The sequence below is a fragment of the Heptranchias perlo genome, chromosome 15, assembly GCF_035084215.1.
Source record: "Heptranchias perlo isolate sHepPer1 chromosome 15, sHepPer1.hap1, whole genome shotgun sequence".
NCBI lineage: Eukaryota > Metazoa > Chordata > Chondrichthyes > Hexanchiformes > Hexanchidae > Heptranchias > Heptranchias perlo.
In genome coordinates this window covers 10526876-10544731 of record NC_090339.1, presented here as the reverse complement: position 1 = coordinate 10544731, position 17856 = coordinate 10526876, and the positions used below count along the sequence as shown (strand labels likewise).

Here is a 17856-nt window from a genome sequence, read left to right as displayed (position 1 = left end):
CTAAATAACAAAAAGGAACAGAACACCTTGCTAAATAACAATAAGGAACAGAAAACCTTGCGAAATAACAATAAGGAACAGAACACCTTGCTAAATAACAAAAAGGAACAGAACACCTTGCTAAATAACAATAAGGAACAGAACACCTTGCTAAATAACAATAAGGAACAGAACACCTTGCAAAATAACAATAAGGAACAGAACACCTTGCTAAATAACAATAAGGAACAGAACACCTTGCTAAATAACAAAAAGGAACAGGACACCTTGATAAATAACAATAAGGAACAGAACACCTTGCGAAATAACAATAAGGAACAGAGCACCTTGCTAAATAACAATAAGGAACAGAACACCTTGCTAAATAACAAAAAGGAACAGGACACCTTGATAAATAACAATAAGGAACAGAACACCTTGCGAAATAACAAGAAGGAACAGAACACCTTGCAAAATAACAATAAGGAACAGAACACCTTGTGAAATAACAATAAGGAACAGAACACCTTGCAAAATAACAATAAGGAACAGAACACCTTGCAAAATAACCATAAGGAACAGAACACCTTGCAAAATAACAATAAGGAACAGAACACCTTGCAAAATAACAATAAGGAACAGAACACCTTGCTAAATAACAATAAGGAACAGAACACCTTGCGAAATAACAATAAGGAACAGAACGTCTTGCTAAATAACAATAAGGAACAGAACACCTTGCTAAATAACAATAAGGAACAGAAAACTATGCGAAATTACAACAAGGAACAGGATACCTTGATAAATAACAATATTGAACATAAAACCTTGATAAATAACAAGAAGGAACAGGACCTCTTGATAAATAACAACAAGGAACAGAACACCTTGCTAAATAACAATAAGGAACAGAAAACCATTCTGAATAACAATAATGAACAGAACACCTTGCTAAATCACAATAAAGACAGGACACCATGCCAAATAATAATAAGGAACAAAACACCTTGCTAAACAAGAATAAGGAACAGAAAACCTTGCTAAATAACAATAAGGAACAGAAAACCTTGATAAATAACAATAAGGAACAGAACACCTTGCTAAATAACAAAAAGGAACAGAACACCTTGCTAAATAACAATAAGGAACAGAAAACCTTGCGAAATAACAATAAGGAACAGAACACCTTGCTAAATAACAAAAAGGAACAGAACACCTTGCTAAATAACAATAAGGAACAGAACACCTTGCTAAATAACAATAAGGAACAGAACACCTTGCAAAATAACAATAAGGAACAGAACACCTTGCTAAATAACAATAAGGAACAGAACACCTTGCTAAATAACAAAAAGGAACAGGACACCTTGATAAATAACAATAAGGAACAGAACACCTTGCGAAATAACAATAAGGAACAGAGCACCTTGCTAAATAACAATAAGGAACAGAACACCTTGCTAAATAACAAAAAGGAACAGGACACCTTGATAAATAACAATAAGGAACAGAACACCTTGCGAAATAACAAGAAGGAACAGAACACCTTGCAAAATAACAATAAGGAACAGAACACCTTGTGAAATAACAATAAGGAACAGAACACCTTGCAAAATAACAATAAGGAACAGAACACCTTGCAAAATAACCATAAGGAACAGAACACCTTGCAAAATAACAATAAGGAACAGAACACCTTGCAAAATAACAATAAGGAACAGAACACCTTGCTAAATAACAATAAGGAACAGAACACCTTGCGAAATAACAATAAGGAACAGAACGTCTTGCTAAATAACAATAAGGAACAGAACACCTTGCTAAATAACAATAAGGAACAGAACACCTTGCAAAATAACAATAAGGAACAGAACACCTTGCTAAATAACAATAAGGAACAGAACACCTTGCTAAATAACAATAAGGAACAGAACACCTTGCTGAATAAAATTAAGGAACAGAACACCTTGATGAATAAAATTAAGGAACAGAACACCTTGCTAAATAACAATAAGGAACAGAACACCTTGCGAAATAACAAAAAGGAACAGGACACCTTGATAAATAACAATAAGGAACAGAACACCTCGATAAATAACTATAAGGAACAGAAACCCTTGCTAAATTACAATAAGGAACAGAACCTCGTGCTAAATAACATTAAGGAACAGAACACCTTGCTAAACAACAATAAGGGACAGAACACCTTGCTAAATAAAAATAAGGAACAGAACACCTTGCAAAATAACAATAAGGAACAGAAAACCATGCTGAATAACAATAAGGAACAGAAAACCATGCTAAATAACAATAAGGAAAAGAAAACCTTGCTAAATAAAATTAAGGAACAGAACACCTTGCTCAATAACAATAAGCAACAGAACACCTTGCTAAACAACAATAAGGAACAGAACACCTTGCCAAACAAAAATGAGGAACAGAACACCTTGCTAAATAACAATAAGGAACAGAACCCCTTGATAAATAACAATAAGGAACAAAACCACTTGGTAAATAACAATAAGGACCGGACGCCTTGCTAAATAACATTAAGGAACAGAACACCTTGCTAAATAATAGTAAGGAACAGAAACCCTTGCGAAACAACAATAAGGAACCGAACACCTTGATAAATAACAATAATGAACAGAACACCTTGCTAAATCACAATAAAGACAGGACACCATGCTAAATAATAATACGGAACAAAACACCTTGCTAAACAAGAATAAGGAACAGAAAACCTTGATAAATAGCAATAAGGAACAGAACACCTTGCGAAATAACATTAAGGAAAAGAACACCTGGCTAAATAAAAGTAAGGAACAGAAAACCTTGCTAAATAACAATAAGGAACAGAAAACCTTGCTAAATAACAATAAGGAACAGGACCCCTTGCTAAATAACAATAAGGAACAGGACCCCTTGCTAAATAACAATAATGACAGGACCCCTTGCTAAATAACAGTAAGGAACATAACCCCTTGCTAAATAAAAATAAGGAAAGGAACACCTTGCTAAATAACAATAAGGGACAGAACCCCTTGCTAAATAAAAATGAGGAACAGAACACCTTGCGAAACAAAAATAAGGACAGGACCCCTTGCTAAACAACAATAAGGACAGGAACCCTTGCTGAATAACAATCAGGAACCGAACACCTTGATAAATAAAAATAAGGAACAGAAAACCTTGATAAATAACAATAAGGACAGGACCCCTTGCGAAATAACAATAAGAACAGAAAACCATGCTGAATAACAATAATGAACAGAACACCTTGCTAAATCACAATAAAGACAGGACACCATGCTAAATAATGATACGGAACAAAACACCTTGCTAAACAAGAATAAGGAACAGAAAACCTTGAAAATAACAATAAGGAACAGAAAACCTTGATAAATAACAATAAGCAACAGAACACCTTGCTAAATAACAATAAGGAACAGAAAACCTTGCTAAATAACAATAAGGAACAGGACCCCTTGCTAAATAACAGTAAGGAACAGAAAACCTTGCTAAATAACAATAAGGAACAGAAAACCTTGCTAAATAACAATAAGGAACAGGACCCCTTGCTAAATAACAATAATGACAGGACCCCTTGCTAAATAACAGTAAGGAACAGAACCCCTTGCTAAATAAAAATAAGGAAAGGAGCACCTTGCTAAATAACAACAAGGGACAGAAGCCCTTGCTAAATAAAAATGAGGAACAGAACACCTTGCTAAACAAAAATAAGGACAGGACCCCTTGCTAAACAACAATAAGGACAGGAACCCTTGCTGAATAACAATCAGGAACCGAACACCTTGATAAATAAAAATAAGGAACAGAAAACCTTGATAAATAACAATAAGGACAAGACCCCTTGCGAAATAACAATAAGGAACAGAAAACCATGCTGAATAACAATAATGAACAGAACACCTTGCTAAATCACAATAAAGACAGGACACCATGCTAAATAATGATACGGAACAAAACACCTTGCTAAACAAGAATAAGGAACAGAACACCTTGCTAAATAACAATAAGGACCGGACCCCTTGCTAAATAACAATAAGGAACAGAACACCTTGCTAAATAACTATAAAGAACAGAACACATTGCTAAACAACAATAAGGAACAGAAAACCATGCTAAACAACAATAAGGAACAGAACACCTTGCTAAATAACTATAAAGAACAGAACACATTGCTAAACAACAATAAGGAACAGAAAACCATGCTAAACAACAATAAGGAACAGAACACCTTGCTGAATAACAATAAGCAACAGGACCCCTTGCTAAATAACAATAAGGACCGGACCCCTTGCTAAATAACAGTAAGGAACAGAACACCTTGCAAAATAACAATAAGGAACAGAAAACCTTGCTAAATAACAATAAGGAACAGAATACCTTGCTAAATAACAATAAGGAACAGAACACCTTGCTAAATAACAATAAGGAACAGAACACCTTGCAAAATAACAATAAGGAACAGAACACCTTGCGAAATAACAATAAGGAACAGAAAACCTTGATAAATAACAATAAGGAACAGAACACCTTGCTAAACAACAATAAGGAACAGAACACCTTGCTAAATAACAATAAGGAACAGGACCCCTTGCTAAATAACAATAAGGAACAGAACACCTTGCTAAACAACAATAAGGAACAGAACACCTTGATAAATAACAATAATGACAGGACCCCTTGCGAAACAACAATAAGGAACAGAACACCTTGATAAATAACAATAAGGAACAGGACCCCTTGCTAAATAACAATAATGACAGGACCCCTTGCGAAACAACAATAAGGAACAGAACACCTTGCTAAATAACAATAAGGAACAGGACCCCTTGCTAAATAACAATAAGGAACAGAACACCTTGATAAATAACAATAAGGAACAGAAAACCATGCTGAATAACAATAATGAACAGAACACCTTGCTAAATCACAATAAAGACAGGACACCATGCTAAATAATAATACGGAACAAAACACCTTGCTAAACAAGAATAAGGAACAGAAAACCTTGATAAATAACAATAAGGAACAGAAAACCTTGATAAATAGCAATAAGGAACAGGACCCCTTGCTAAATAACAATAAGGAACAGAACACCTTGCTAAATAACAGGAAGGAACAGAAAACCTTGCTAAATAACAATAAGGAACAGAAAACCTTGCTAAATAACAATAAGGAACAGGACCCCTTGCTAAATAACAGTAAGGAACAGAAAACCTTGCTAAATAACAATAAGGAACAGAAAACCTTGCTAAATAACAATAAGGAACAGGACCCCTTGCTAAATAACAATAATGACAGGACCCCTTGCTAAATAACAGTAAGGAACAGAACCCCTTGCTAAATAAAAATGAGGAACAGAACACCTTGCTAAACAAAAATAAGGACAGGATCCCTTGCTAAACAACAATAAGGACAGGAACCCTTGCTGAATAACAATCAGGAACCGAACACCTTGATAAATAAAAATAAGGAACAGAAAACCTTGATAAATAACAATAAGGACAGGACCCCTTGCGAAATAACAATAAGGAACAGAAAACCATGCTGAATAACAATAATGAACAGAACACCTTGCTAAATCACAATAAAGACAGGACACCATGCTAAATAATGATACGGAACAAAACACCTTGCTAAACAAGAATAAGGAACAGAACACCTTGATAAATAACAATAAGCAACAGAACACCTTGCTAAATAACAATAAGGACCGGACCCCTTGCTAAATAACAATAAGGAACAGAACACCTTGCTAAATAACTATAAAGAACAGAACACATTGCTAAACAACAATAAGGAACAGAAAACCATGCTAAACAACAATAAGGAACAGAACACCTTGCTAAATAACAATAAGCAACAGGACCCCTTGCAAAATAACAATAAGGACCGGACCCCTTGCTAAATAACATTAAGGAACAGAAACCCTTGCTAAATAACATTAAGGAACAGAACACCTTGCAAAATAACAGGAAGGAACAGAGCCCCTTGCGAAATAACAATAAGGAATAGAAAACCTTGATAAATAACAATAAGGAACAGAAAACCTTGCTAATAACAATAAGGAACAGAACACATTGCTAAATAACAATAAGGAATAGAAAACCTTGATAAATAACAATAAGGAACAGAAAACCTTGCTAATAACAATAAGGAACAGAACACCTTGCTAAATAACAATAAGGAACAGACCACCTTGCGAACTAACAATAAGGAACAGAACACCTTGCTAAATAACATTAAGGACAGGACCCCTTGCTAAATAACAATAAGGAACAGAACATCTTGCTAAATAACAATAAAGACAGGACCGCTTGCTAAAAAAAATAAGGAACAGGACCCTTGCTAAACAACAATAATATACAGAACACGTTGCTAAATAAAATTAAGGATAGTACCCCTTTCGAAACAACAATAAGGACAGAACACCTTGCAAAATATCACTAAGGACAGGACCCCTGGCTAAAAAAAATAAGGATCAGAACACCTTGCTAAATAACGTGAAGGACAGGATCGCTTGCTGAACAAAAATAATTGTGAACAATTTTACAACACCAAGTTTTAGTCCAGCAATTTTATTTTAAATTCACTTTAAATTCATTAATTATTCATTTTAAATAAATAATGAACAGACCACCTTGATAACTAACAATAAGGAACAGAACACCATGCTAAATAACAATAAGGAACGGAGCACCTTGCTAAATAACAAAAAGGAGCAAAACCCCTTGCTAAACCACAATAAGGACAGGACCCCTGGCTAAACAACAATAAGGACGGAACACCTTGCCAAATAACAGGAAGGAACAGAACACCTTGGTCAATAACAGAAAGGAACAGAAACCCTTGCTAAATAACAATAAGGAACCAAACACATTGATAAATAAAATTAAGGAACAGAAAACCTTGATAAATAACAAGAAGAAGCAGAACACCTTGCTAAATCACAATAGGGAACAGAACACCATGCTAAATAACAATAAGGAACAGAACACCTTGCTAAATAACAAAAAGGAGCCAAACCCCTCTGCTAAATCACAATAAGGACAGGACCCCTGGCTAAACAACAATAAGGACGGAACACCTTGCTAAATAACAGTAAGGAACAGAAACCCTTGCTCAACAACAGTAAGGAACAGAAAACATTGCTAAATAACAATAACGAAAAGAACACCTAGCCAAACAACAATAAGGGCAGGACCCTTTGATAAATAACAATAAGGACCGGACCCCTTGCTAAATAACATGAAGGAAAAGAACACCTTGCTAAATAACAGGAAGGAACAGAACACCTTGCTGAATAAAAATAAGGAGCAGAAGGACTTGCTTAACAACAATAAGGAACAGAACACCTTGCTAAACAAAAATAAGGACAGGACCCCTTGCTAAACAACAATAAGGACAGGAACGCTTGCTAAACAACAATAAGGACAGGAACCCTTGCTAAATAACAATAAGGAACCGAACACCTAGATAAATAAAAATAAGGAACAGAAAACCTTGATAAATAACAATAAGGAACAGGACCCCTTGCTAAATAACAGGAAGGAACAGACACACTTGCTAAATAACAGTAAGGAACAGAAAACCTTGATAAATAACAATAAGGAACAGGACCCCTTGCTAAATAACAATAATGACAGGACCCCTTGCTAAATAACAGTAAGGAACAGAACACCATGCTGAATAACAATAAGGAGCAGAAGGACTTGCTTAACAACAATAAGGAACAGAACACCTTGCCAAACAAAAATAAGGACAGGACCCCTTGCTAAACAACAATAAGGACAGGAACCCTTGCTAAACAACAATAAGGACAGCAACCCTTGCTAAATAACAATAAGGAACCGAACACCTAGATAAATAAAAATAAGGAACAGAAAACCTTGATAAATAACAATAAGAAGCAGAACACCTTGCTAAATAACAATAAGGACAGGACACCATGCTAAATAATGATACGGAACAAAACACCTTGCTAAACAAGAATAAGGAACAGAAAACCTTGATAAATAACAATAAGGAACAGAAAACCTTGATAAATAGCAACAAGGAACAGAACACCTTGCTAAATAACAAAAAGGAACATAACCGCTTGCTAAATAACAATAAGGAACAGAACACCTTGCTAAATAACAATAAGGAACAGAACACCTTGCTAAGTAACAAAAAGGAACAGAACCCCGTGCTAATCAACAATAAGGAACAGGACCCCTTGCTAAATAACAATAAGGAACAGAACACCTTGCTAAATAACAATAAGGAACAGAACACCTTGCTAAATAACAATAAGGAACAGAACGTCTTGCTAAATAACAATAAGGAACAGAACCCCGTGCTAATCAACAATAAGGAACAGGACCCCTTGCTAAATAACAATAAGGAACAGAACACCTTGCTGAACAACAATTAGATACAGAACATCTTGCTAAATAACAATAAGGAACATAAAACCTTGCTAAATAACAATAAGGAACAGAACACCTTGCTAAATAACAATAAGGAACAGAACGTCTTGCTAAATAAAAATAAGGAACAGAACCCCTTGCTAAATAACAAAAAGGAACAGAAACCCTTGCTAAATAATAATAAGGAACAGAACACCTTGCTAAATAACAATAAGGAACAGAACACCTTGCTAAATAACAAAAAGGAACAGAAACCCTTGCTAAATAACAATAAGGAACAGAACACCTTGCTAAATAACAAAAAGGAACATAACCTCTTGCTAAATAACAAGAAGGAACAGAACCCCGTGCTAATCAACAATAAGGAACAGGACCCCTTGCTAAATAACAATAAGGAACAGAACACCTTGCTAAACAACAATTAGATACAGAACATCTTGCTAAATAACAATAAGGAGCGGAACGACTTGCGAAACAAAAATAAGGACAGGACACCTTGCTAAACAACGATGAGGAACAGAACCACAAGCTAAATAACAATAAGGAACAGAGCCCCTTGCCAAATAACTATAAAGAACAGAACACATTGCTAAACAACAATAAGGAACAGAAAACCATGCTGAATAACAATTATGAACAGAACACCTTGCTAAATCACAATAAAGACAGGACACCGTGCCAAATAATAATAAGGAACAAAACACCTTGCTAAACAAGAATAAGGAACAGAAAACCTTGATAAATAACTATAAGGAACAGAAAACCTGGCAAAATAACAATAAGGAACAGAACCCCCTGCTAAATAAAAGGAAGGAACAGAAACCCTTGCAAAATAACAGTAAGGAACAGAACCCCTTGCTAAATAACAATAAGGACCGGACAACTTGATAAATAACAAAAAGGAACAGAACACCTTGCTAAACAACAATAAGGAACATAAAACCTTGCTAAATAACAGTAAGGAACAGAACCACGTGCTGAATAACAATCAGGAACAGAACCTCTTGCTAAATAACAATAAGGAACAGAACACCTTGCTAAATAACAAAAAGGAACAGAACCCCGTGCTAATCAACAATAAGGAACAGGACCCCTTGCTAAATAACAATAAGGAACAGAACACCTTGCTAAATAACAATAAGGAACAGAACACCTTGCTAAATAACAATAAGGAACAGAACGTCTTGCTAAATAACAATAAGGAACAGAACACGTAGCTAAATAACGAAAAGGAACAGAACACCTTGCTAAACAACAATAAGGAACAGACACCTGGCTAAATAATAAGTAAGGGACAGGACCCCTTGCTAAATAACAGAAAGGAACAGAACACCTTGCTAAATAACAATAAGGAACAGAACACCTTGCAAAACAACAATAAGGAACGGAACACGTAGCTAAATAACGAAAAGGAACAGAACACCTTGCTAAACAACAATAAGGAACAGAAAAACTTGCTAAACAACAATAAGGAACAGAACACCTTGCTAAATAACAATAAGGAAGAGAACACATTGCTAAATAATAATAAAGAACAGAACCTCTTGCTAAAAAGCAGTAAGGAACAGAACACCTTGCTAAATAACAATAAGGAACAGAACACCTGGCTAAATAATAAGTAAGGGACAGGACCCCTTGATAAATAACAATAAGGAACAGAACACCTTGCTAAATAACAATAAGGAACAGAACACCTCGCGAAATAACAATAAGGAACAGAACACCTTGCTAGATAACAATAAGGAACATAAAACCTTGCTAAATAACAGTAAGGAATAGAACCCCTTGCTAAATAACAGGAAGGAACAGAACACCTTGCTGAATAACATTACGGAACAGAACAACTTGCTAAACAACAATAAGGAACAGAACACCTTGCTAAATAACAGAAAGGAACAGAACAACTTGCTAAACAACAATAAGGAACAGAACACCTTGCGAAATAACAACAAGGAACAGAACACCTTGCTAAATAACATTACGGAACAGAACAACTTGCTAAACAACAATAAGGAACAGAACACCTTGCTAAATAACATTACGGAACAGAACACCATGCTGAATAACAATAAGGAACAGAAAACCTTGCTAAACAACAATTAGGAACAGAAAACCTTGCTAAATAACAAAAAGGAACAGAATACCTTGCTAAACAACAATAAGGAACAGAAAAACTTGCTAAACAACAATAAGGAACAGAATACCTTGCTAAACAACAATAAGGAACAGAAAACCTTGCTAAACAACAATAAGGAACAGAAAAACTTGCTAAACAACAATAAGGAACAGAACACGCAGCAAAATAACAAAAAGGAACAGAACACCTTGCTGAATAACAGGAAGGAACAGAACAACTTGCTAAATAACAATACGGAACAGAACAACTTGCTAAACAACAATAAGGAACAGAACACCTTGCTAAATAACATTACGGAACAGAACAACTTGCTAAACAACAATAAGGAACAGAACACCTTGCTAAATAACATTAAGGGACAGAACAACTTGCTAAACAACAAAAAGGAACAGAATCCCTTGCCAAATAACAATAAGGAACAGAACACCTTGCTGAACAACAAGAAGGAACGGAACACCTTGATAAATAACAATAAGGAACAGAACACCTTGCTAAATAACATTAAGGGACAGAACAACATGCTAAACAACAATAAGGAACGGAACCGCTTGCTAAATAACATTAAGGAACAGAACACGTTGATAAATAACAATAAGGAACAGAACACCTTGCTAAATCACAGTAAGGAACAGAACACCTTGCTCAACAACAATAAGGAACAGAACACGTAGCTAAATAACGAAAAGGAACAGAACACCTGGCTAAATAACAGTAGGGAACAGAACACCATGCTAAATAACAATAAGGTACAGAAAACCTTGCGAAACAACAATAAGGAACAGAAAACCTTGCTAAATAACAAAAAGGAACAGAATACCTTGCTAAACAACAATAAGGAACAGAAAAACTTGCGAAACAACAATAAGGAACAGAAAACCTTGCTAAACAACAATAAGGAACAGAAAACCTTGCTAAATAACAATAAGGAACAGAATACCTTGCTAAACAACAATAAGGAACAGAAAACCTTGCTAAACAACAATAAGGAACAGAAAACCTTGCTAAACAACAATAAGGAACAGGAAACCTTGCTAAACAACAATAAAGAACAGAAAACCTTGCTGAACAACAATAAGGAACAGAATACCTTGCTAAACAACAATAAGGAACAGAAAACCTTGCTAAACAACAATAAGGAACAGAAAACCTTGCTAAACAACATTAAGGAACAGAACACCTCGCTAAACAACAATAAGGAACAGAAAACCTTGCTAAATAACAATAAGGAACAGAATACCTTGCTAAACAACAATAAGGAACAGAAAACCTTGCTAAACAACAATAAGGAACAGAAAACCTTGCTAAACAACAATAAGGAACAGGAAACCTTGCTAAACAACAATAAAGAACAGAAAACCTTGCTGAACAACAATAAGGAACAGAATACCTTGCTAAACAACAATAAGGAACAGAAAACCTTGCTAAACAACAATAAGGAACAGAAAACCTTGCTAAACAACAATAAGGAACAGAACACCGCGCTAAACAACAATAAGGAACAGAAAACCTTGCTAAACAACAATAAGGAACAGAAAACCTTGCAAAACAACAACAAGGAACAGAACACCCTGCTCAATAAAAATAAGGAGCAGAACACCTTGCTGAACAACAATAAGGAAAAGAACCTCGTGCTCAATAACAATAAGGAACAGAACACGAAGCCAAATAACAAAAAGGAACAGAATACCTTGCTGAATAACAGGAAGGAACAGAACAACTTGCTAAATAACAATAAGGAACAGAACACCTTGCTAAAGAACAATTTGAAACAGGACCCCTTGCTAAATAACAGTAAGGAACAGGACCCCTTGCTAAATAACAGTAAGGAACAGGACCCCTTGCTAAATAACAATAAGGAACAGGACCCCTTGCTAAATAACAATAAGGAACAGGACCCCTTGCTAAATAACAATAAGGACAGAACACCTTGCTGAATAATATTAAAGACAGGACCCCTTGCGAAGCAAAAATAAGGAACAGGTCCCCTCGCTCAGCAACAAGATACAGAACATCTTGTGAAATAACAATAAGGAACAGAAACCCTTGCGAAATAACAATAAGGAACAGAACCACTTGCAAAATAACAATAAGGGACAGGACTCCTTGCTAACCAAAAATAAGGACAGGACCCCTTGCTGAACAACAAATAGGAACTGAACTCCTTGCTAAATATCAGTAAGGAACAGAACACCTTGCTAAACAACAACAAGATACAGAACATCTTGCGAAATAACAGTAAGGACAGAACTCCTTCCTAAAAAACAATAAGGAACGGAACACCTTGTAAAAGAACAATTTGAAACAGAACACCTTGCTAAATAACAGTAAGGAACAGAACACCTTGCTAAATAAGAATAAGGACAGAACGCCTTGCTAAATAATATTAAAGACAGGACCCCTTGCGAAGCAAAAACAAGGAACAGGTCCCCTCGCTCAACAACAAGATACAGAACACCTTGCGAAATAACAATAAGGAACAGAACACCTTGCGAAATAACAATAAGGAACAGAACACCTTGCTAAATAACAATAAGGAACAGAACACCTTGCGAAATAACAATAAGGAACAGAACACCTTGCTAAATAACAATAAGGAACAGAAACCCTTGCTAAATAACAATAAGGAACAGAAACCCTTGCTAAATAACAATAAGGAACAGAACCCCGTGCTAAATAACAATAAGGAACAGAAACCCTTGCTAAATAACAATAAGGAACAGAACGCCTTGCTAAATAACAATAAGGAACAGAACACCTTGCTAAACAACAATAAGGAACAGAACACCTTGCCAAATAACAATAAGGAACAGAACACCTTGCTAAATAACAATAAGGAACAGAACACCTTGCTAAATAACAATAAGGAACAGAAACCCTTGCTAAATAACAATAAGGAACAGAACCCCTTGCCAAATAACAATAAGGAACACAACACCTTGTTAAATAATAATAACGAACAGAAAACCATCCCAAATAACAATAAGGAACAGAACCCTTTGATAAATAACAATAAGGAACAGAGCCCCTTGCTAAATCACAATAAGTACAGGACCCCTGCCTAAACAACAATAAGGACGGAACACCTGGCGAAATAACAATAAGCAACAGGACCCCTTGCTAAATAACAATAAGGACCAGAGGCATTGCTAAATAACAATAAGGCAGGACCCCTTGCGAAATAACAGTAAGGAACAGAACCCATTCCTAAATAACAGTAAGGAACAGAACACCTTGCTAAATAACAATAAGGAAAGGACCCCTTGCTAAATAACAGTAAGGAACAGAAAAGCTTGCTAAATAACAATAAGGAACAGGAACCCTTTGCTAAATAACATTCAGGACCGGACTCCTTGCTAAATAACAATAAGGAACAGAACACCTTGCTAAATAACTATAAAGAACAGAACACATTGCTAAACAACAACAAGGATCAGAAAACCTTGCCAGATAACAATAAGGAACAGAAAACCATGCTGAATAACAATATTGAACAGAACACCTTGATAAACAACAATAAGGAACATAAAACCTTGCTAAATAACAGTAAGGAACAGAACCACGTGCTGAATAACAATCAGGAACAGAACCTCTTGCTAAATAACAATAAGGAACAGAACACCTTGCTAAATAACAAAAAGGAACAGAACCCGGTGCTAATCAACAATAAGGAACAGGACCCCTTGCTAAATAACAATAAGGAACAGAACACCTTGCTAAATAACAATAAGGAACAGAACACCTTGCTAAATAACAATAAGGAACAGAACGTCTTGCTAAATAACAATAAGGAACAGAACACGTAGCTAAATAACGAAAAGGAACAGAACACCTTGCTAAACAACAATAAGGAACAGACACCTGGCTAAATAATAAGTAAGGGACAGGACCCCTTGCTAAATAACAATAAGGAACAGAACACCTTGCTAAATAACAGAAAGGAACAGAACACCTTGCTAAATAACAATAAGGAACAGAACACCTTGCAAAACAACAATACGGAACAGAACACGTAGCTAAATAACGAAAAGGAACAGAACACCTTGCTAAACAACAACAAGATACAGAACATCTTGCGAAATAACAGTAAGGACAGAACTCCTTCCTAAAAAACAATAAGGAACGGAACACCTTGTAAAAGAACAATTTGAAACAGAACACCTTGCTAAATAACAGTAAGGAACAGAACACCTTGCTAAATAAGAATAAGGACAGAACGCCTTGCTAAATAATATTAAAGACAGGACCCCTTGCGAAGCAAAAACAAGGAACAGGTCCCCTCGCTCAACAACAAGATACAGAACACCTTGCGAAATAACAATAAGGAACAGAACACCTTGCGAAATAACAATAAGGAACAGAACACCTTGCTAAATAACAATAAGGAACAGAAACCCTTGCTAAATAACAATAAGGAACAGAACCCCGTGCTAAATAACAATAAGGAACAGAAACCCTTGCTAAATAACAATAAGGAACAGAACGCCTTGCTAAATAACAATAAGGAACAGAACACCTTGCTAAACAACAATAAGGAACAGAACACCTTGCCAAATAACAATAAGGAACAGAACACCTTGCTAAATAACAATAAGGAACAGAACACCTTGCTAAATAACAATAAGGAACAGAAACCCTTGCTAAATAACAATAAGGAACAGAACCCCTTGCCAAATAACAATAAGGAACACAACACCTTGTTAAATAATAATAACGAACAGAAAACCATCCCAAATAACAATAAGGAACAGAACCCTTTGATAAATAACAATAAGGAACAGAGCCCCTTGCTAAATCACAATAAGTACAGGACCCCTGCCTAAACAACAATAAGGACGGAACACCTGGCGAAATAACAATAAGCAACAGGACCCCTTGCTAAATAACAATAAGGACCAGAGGCATTGCTAAATAACAATAAGGCAGGACCCCTTGCGAAATAACAGTAAGGAACAGAACCCATTCCTAAATAACAGTAAGGAACAGAACACCTTGCTAAATAACAATAAGGAAAGGACCCCTTGCTAAATAACAGTAAGGAACAGAAAAGCTTGCTAAATAACAATAAGGAACAGGAACCCTTTGCTAAATAACATTCAGGACCGGACTCCTTGCTAAATAACAATAAGGAACAGAACACCTTGCTAAATAACTATAAAGAACAGAACACATTGCTAAACAACAACAAGGATCAGAAAACCTTGCCAGATAACAATAAGGAACAGAAAACCATGCTGAATAACAATATTGAACAGAACACCTTGATAAACAACAATAAGGAACATAAAACCTTGCTAAATAACAGTAAGGAACAGAACCACGTGCTGAATAACAATCAGGAACAGAACCTCTTGCTAAATAACAATAAGGAACAGAACACCTTGCTAAATAACAAAAAGGAACAGAACCCCGTGCTAATCAACAATAAGGAACAGGACCCCTTGCTAAATAACAATAAGGAACAGAACACCTTGCTAAATAACAATAAGGAACAGAACACCTTGCTAAATAACAATAAGGAACAGAACGTCTTGCTAAATAACAATAAGGAACAGAACACGTAGCTAAATAACGAAAAGGAACAGAACACCTTGCTAAACAACAATAAGGAACAGACACCTGGCTAAATAATAAGTAAGGGACAGGACCCCTTGCTAAATAACAATAAGGAACAGAACACCTTGCTAAATAACAGAAAGGAACAGAACACCTTGCTAAATAACAATAAGGAACAGAACACCTTGCAAAACAACAATAAGGAACAGAACACGTAGCTAAATAACGAAAAGGAACAGAACACCTTGCTAAACAACAATAAGGAACAGAAAAACTTGCTAAACAACAATAAGGAACAGAACACCTTGCTAAATAACAATAAGGAAGAGAACACATTGCTAAATAATAATAAAGAACAGAACCTCTTGCTAAAAAGCAGTAAGGAACAGAACACCTTGCTAAATAACAATAAGGAACAGAACACCTGGCTAAATAATAAGTAAGGGACAGGACCCCTTGCTAAATAACAATAAGGAACAGAACACCTTGCTAAATAACAATAAGGAACAGAACACCTCGCGAAATAACAATAAGGAACAGAACACCTTGCTAGATAACAATAAGGAACATAAAACCTTGCTAAATAACAGTAAGGAATAGAACCCCTTGCTAAATAACAGGAAGGAACAGAACACCTTGCTGAATAACATTACGGAACAGAACAACTTGCTAAACAACAATAAGGAACAGAACACCTTGCTAAATAACAGAAAGGAACAGAACAACTTGCTAAACAACAATAAGGAACAGAACACCTTGCGAAATAACAACAAGGAACAGAACACCTTGCTAAATAACATTACGGAACAGAACAACTTGCTAAACAACAATAAGGAACAGAACACCTTGCTAAATAACATTACGGAACAGAACACCATGCTGAATAACAATAAGGAACAGAAAACCTTGCTAAACAACAATTAGGAACAGAAAACCTTGCTAAATAACAAAAAGGAACAGAATACCTTGCTAAACAACAATAAGGAACAGAAAAACTTGCTAAACAACAATAAGGAACAGAAAACCTTGCTAAACAACAATAAGGAACAGAAAACCTTGCTAAATAACAATAAGGAACAGAAAACCTTGCTAAACAACAATAAGGAACAGAAAACCTTGCTAAACAACAATAAGGAACAGAAAAACTTGCTAAACAACAATAAGGAACAGAACACGCAGCAAAATAACAAAAAGGAACAGAACACCTTGCTGAATAACAGGAAGGAACAGAACAACTTGCTAAATAACAATACGGAACAGAACAACTTGCTAAACAACAATAAGGAACAGAACACCTTGCTAAATAACATTACGGAACAGAACAACTTGCTAAACAACAATAAGGAACAGAACACTTTGCTAAATAACATTAAGGGACAGAACAACTTGCTAAACAACAAAAAGGAACAGAATCCCTTGCCAAATAACAATAAGGAACAGAACACCTTGCTGAACAACAAGAAGGAACGGAACACCTTGATAAATAACAATAAGGAACAGAACACCTTGCTAAATAACATTAAGGGACAGAACAACATGCTAAACAACAATAAGGAACGGAACCGCTTGCTAAATAACATTAAGGAACAGAACACGTTGATAAATAACAATAAGGAACAGAACACCTTGCTAAATAACAGTAAGGAACAGAACACCTTGCTCAACAACAATAAGGAACAGAACACGTAGCTAAATAACGAAAAGGAACAGAACACCTGGCTAAATAACAGTAGGGAACAGAACACC

The 17856-nt window shown here is 35.5% G+C and overlaps 1 protein-coding gene across 1 annotated transcript; it reads left to right on the top strand.

The window, feature by feature from the left end:
- The first annotated feature begins 7957 nt into the window (after window positions 1-7957).
- On the top strand, window positions 7958-11228 carry LOC137333193 (putative uncharacterized protein DDB_G0286901). Its single transcript, XM_067997377.1, has 3 exons — window positions 7958-8347; window positions 9323-9633; window positions 10760-11228. Exons 1-3 carry the CDS (start codon window positions 7958-7960, stop codon window positions 11226-11228), a joined length of 1170 nt encoding a protein of 389 aa, XP_067853478.1.
- The last annotated feature ends 6628 nt before the right edge of the window (window positions 11229-17856 follow it).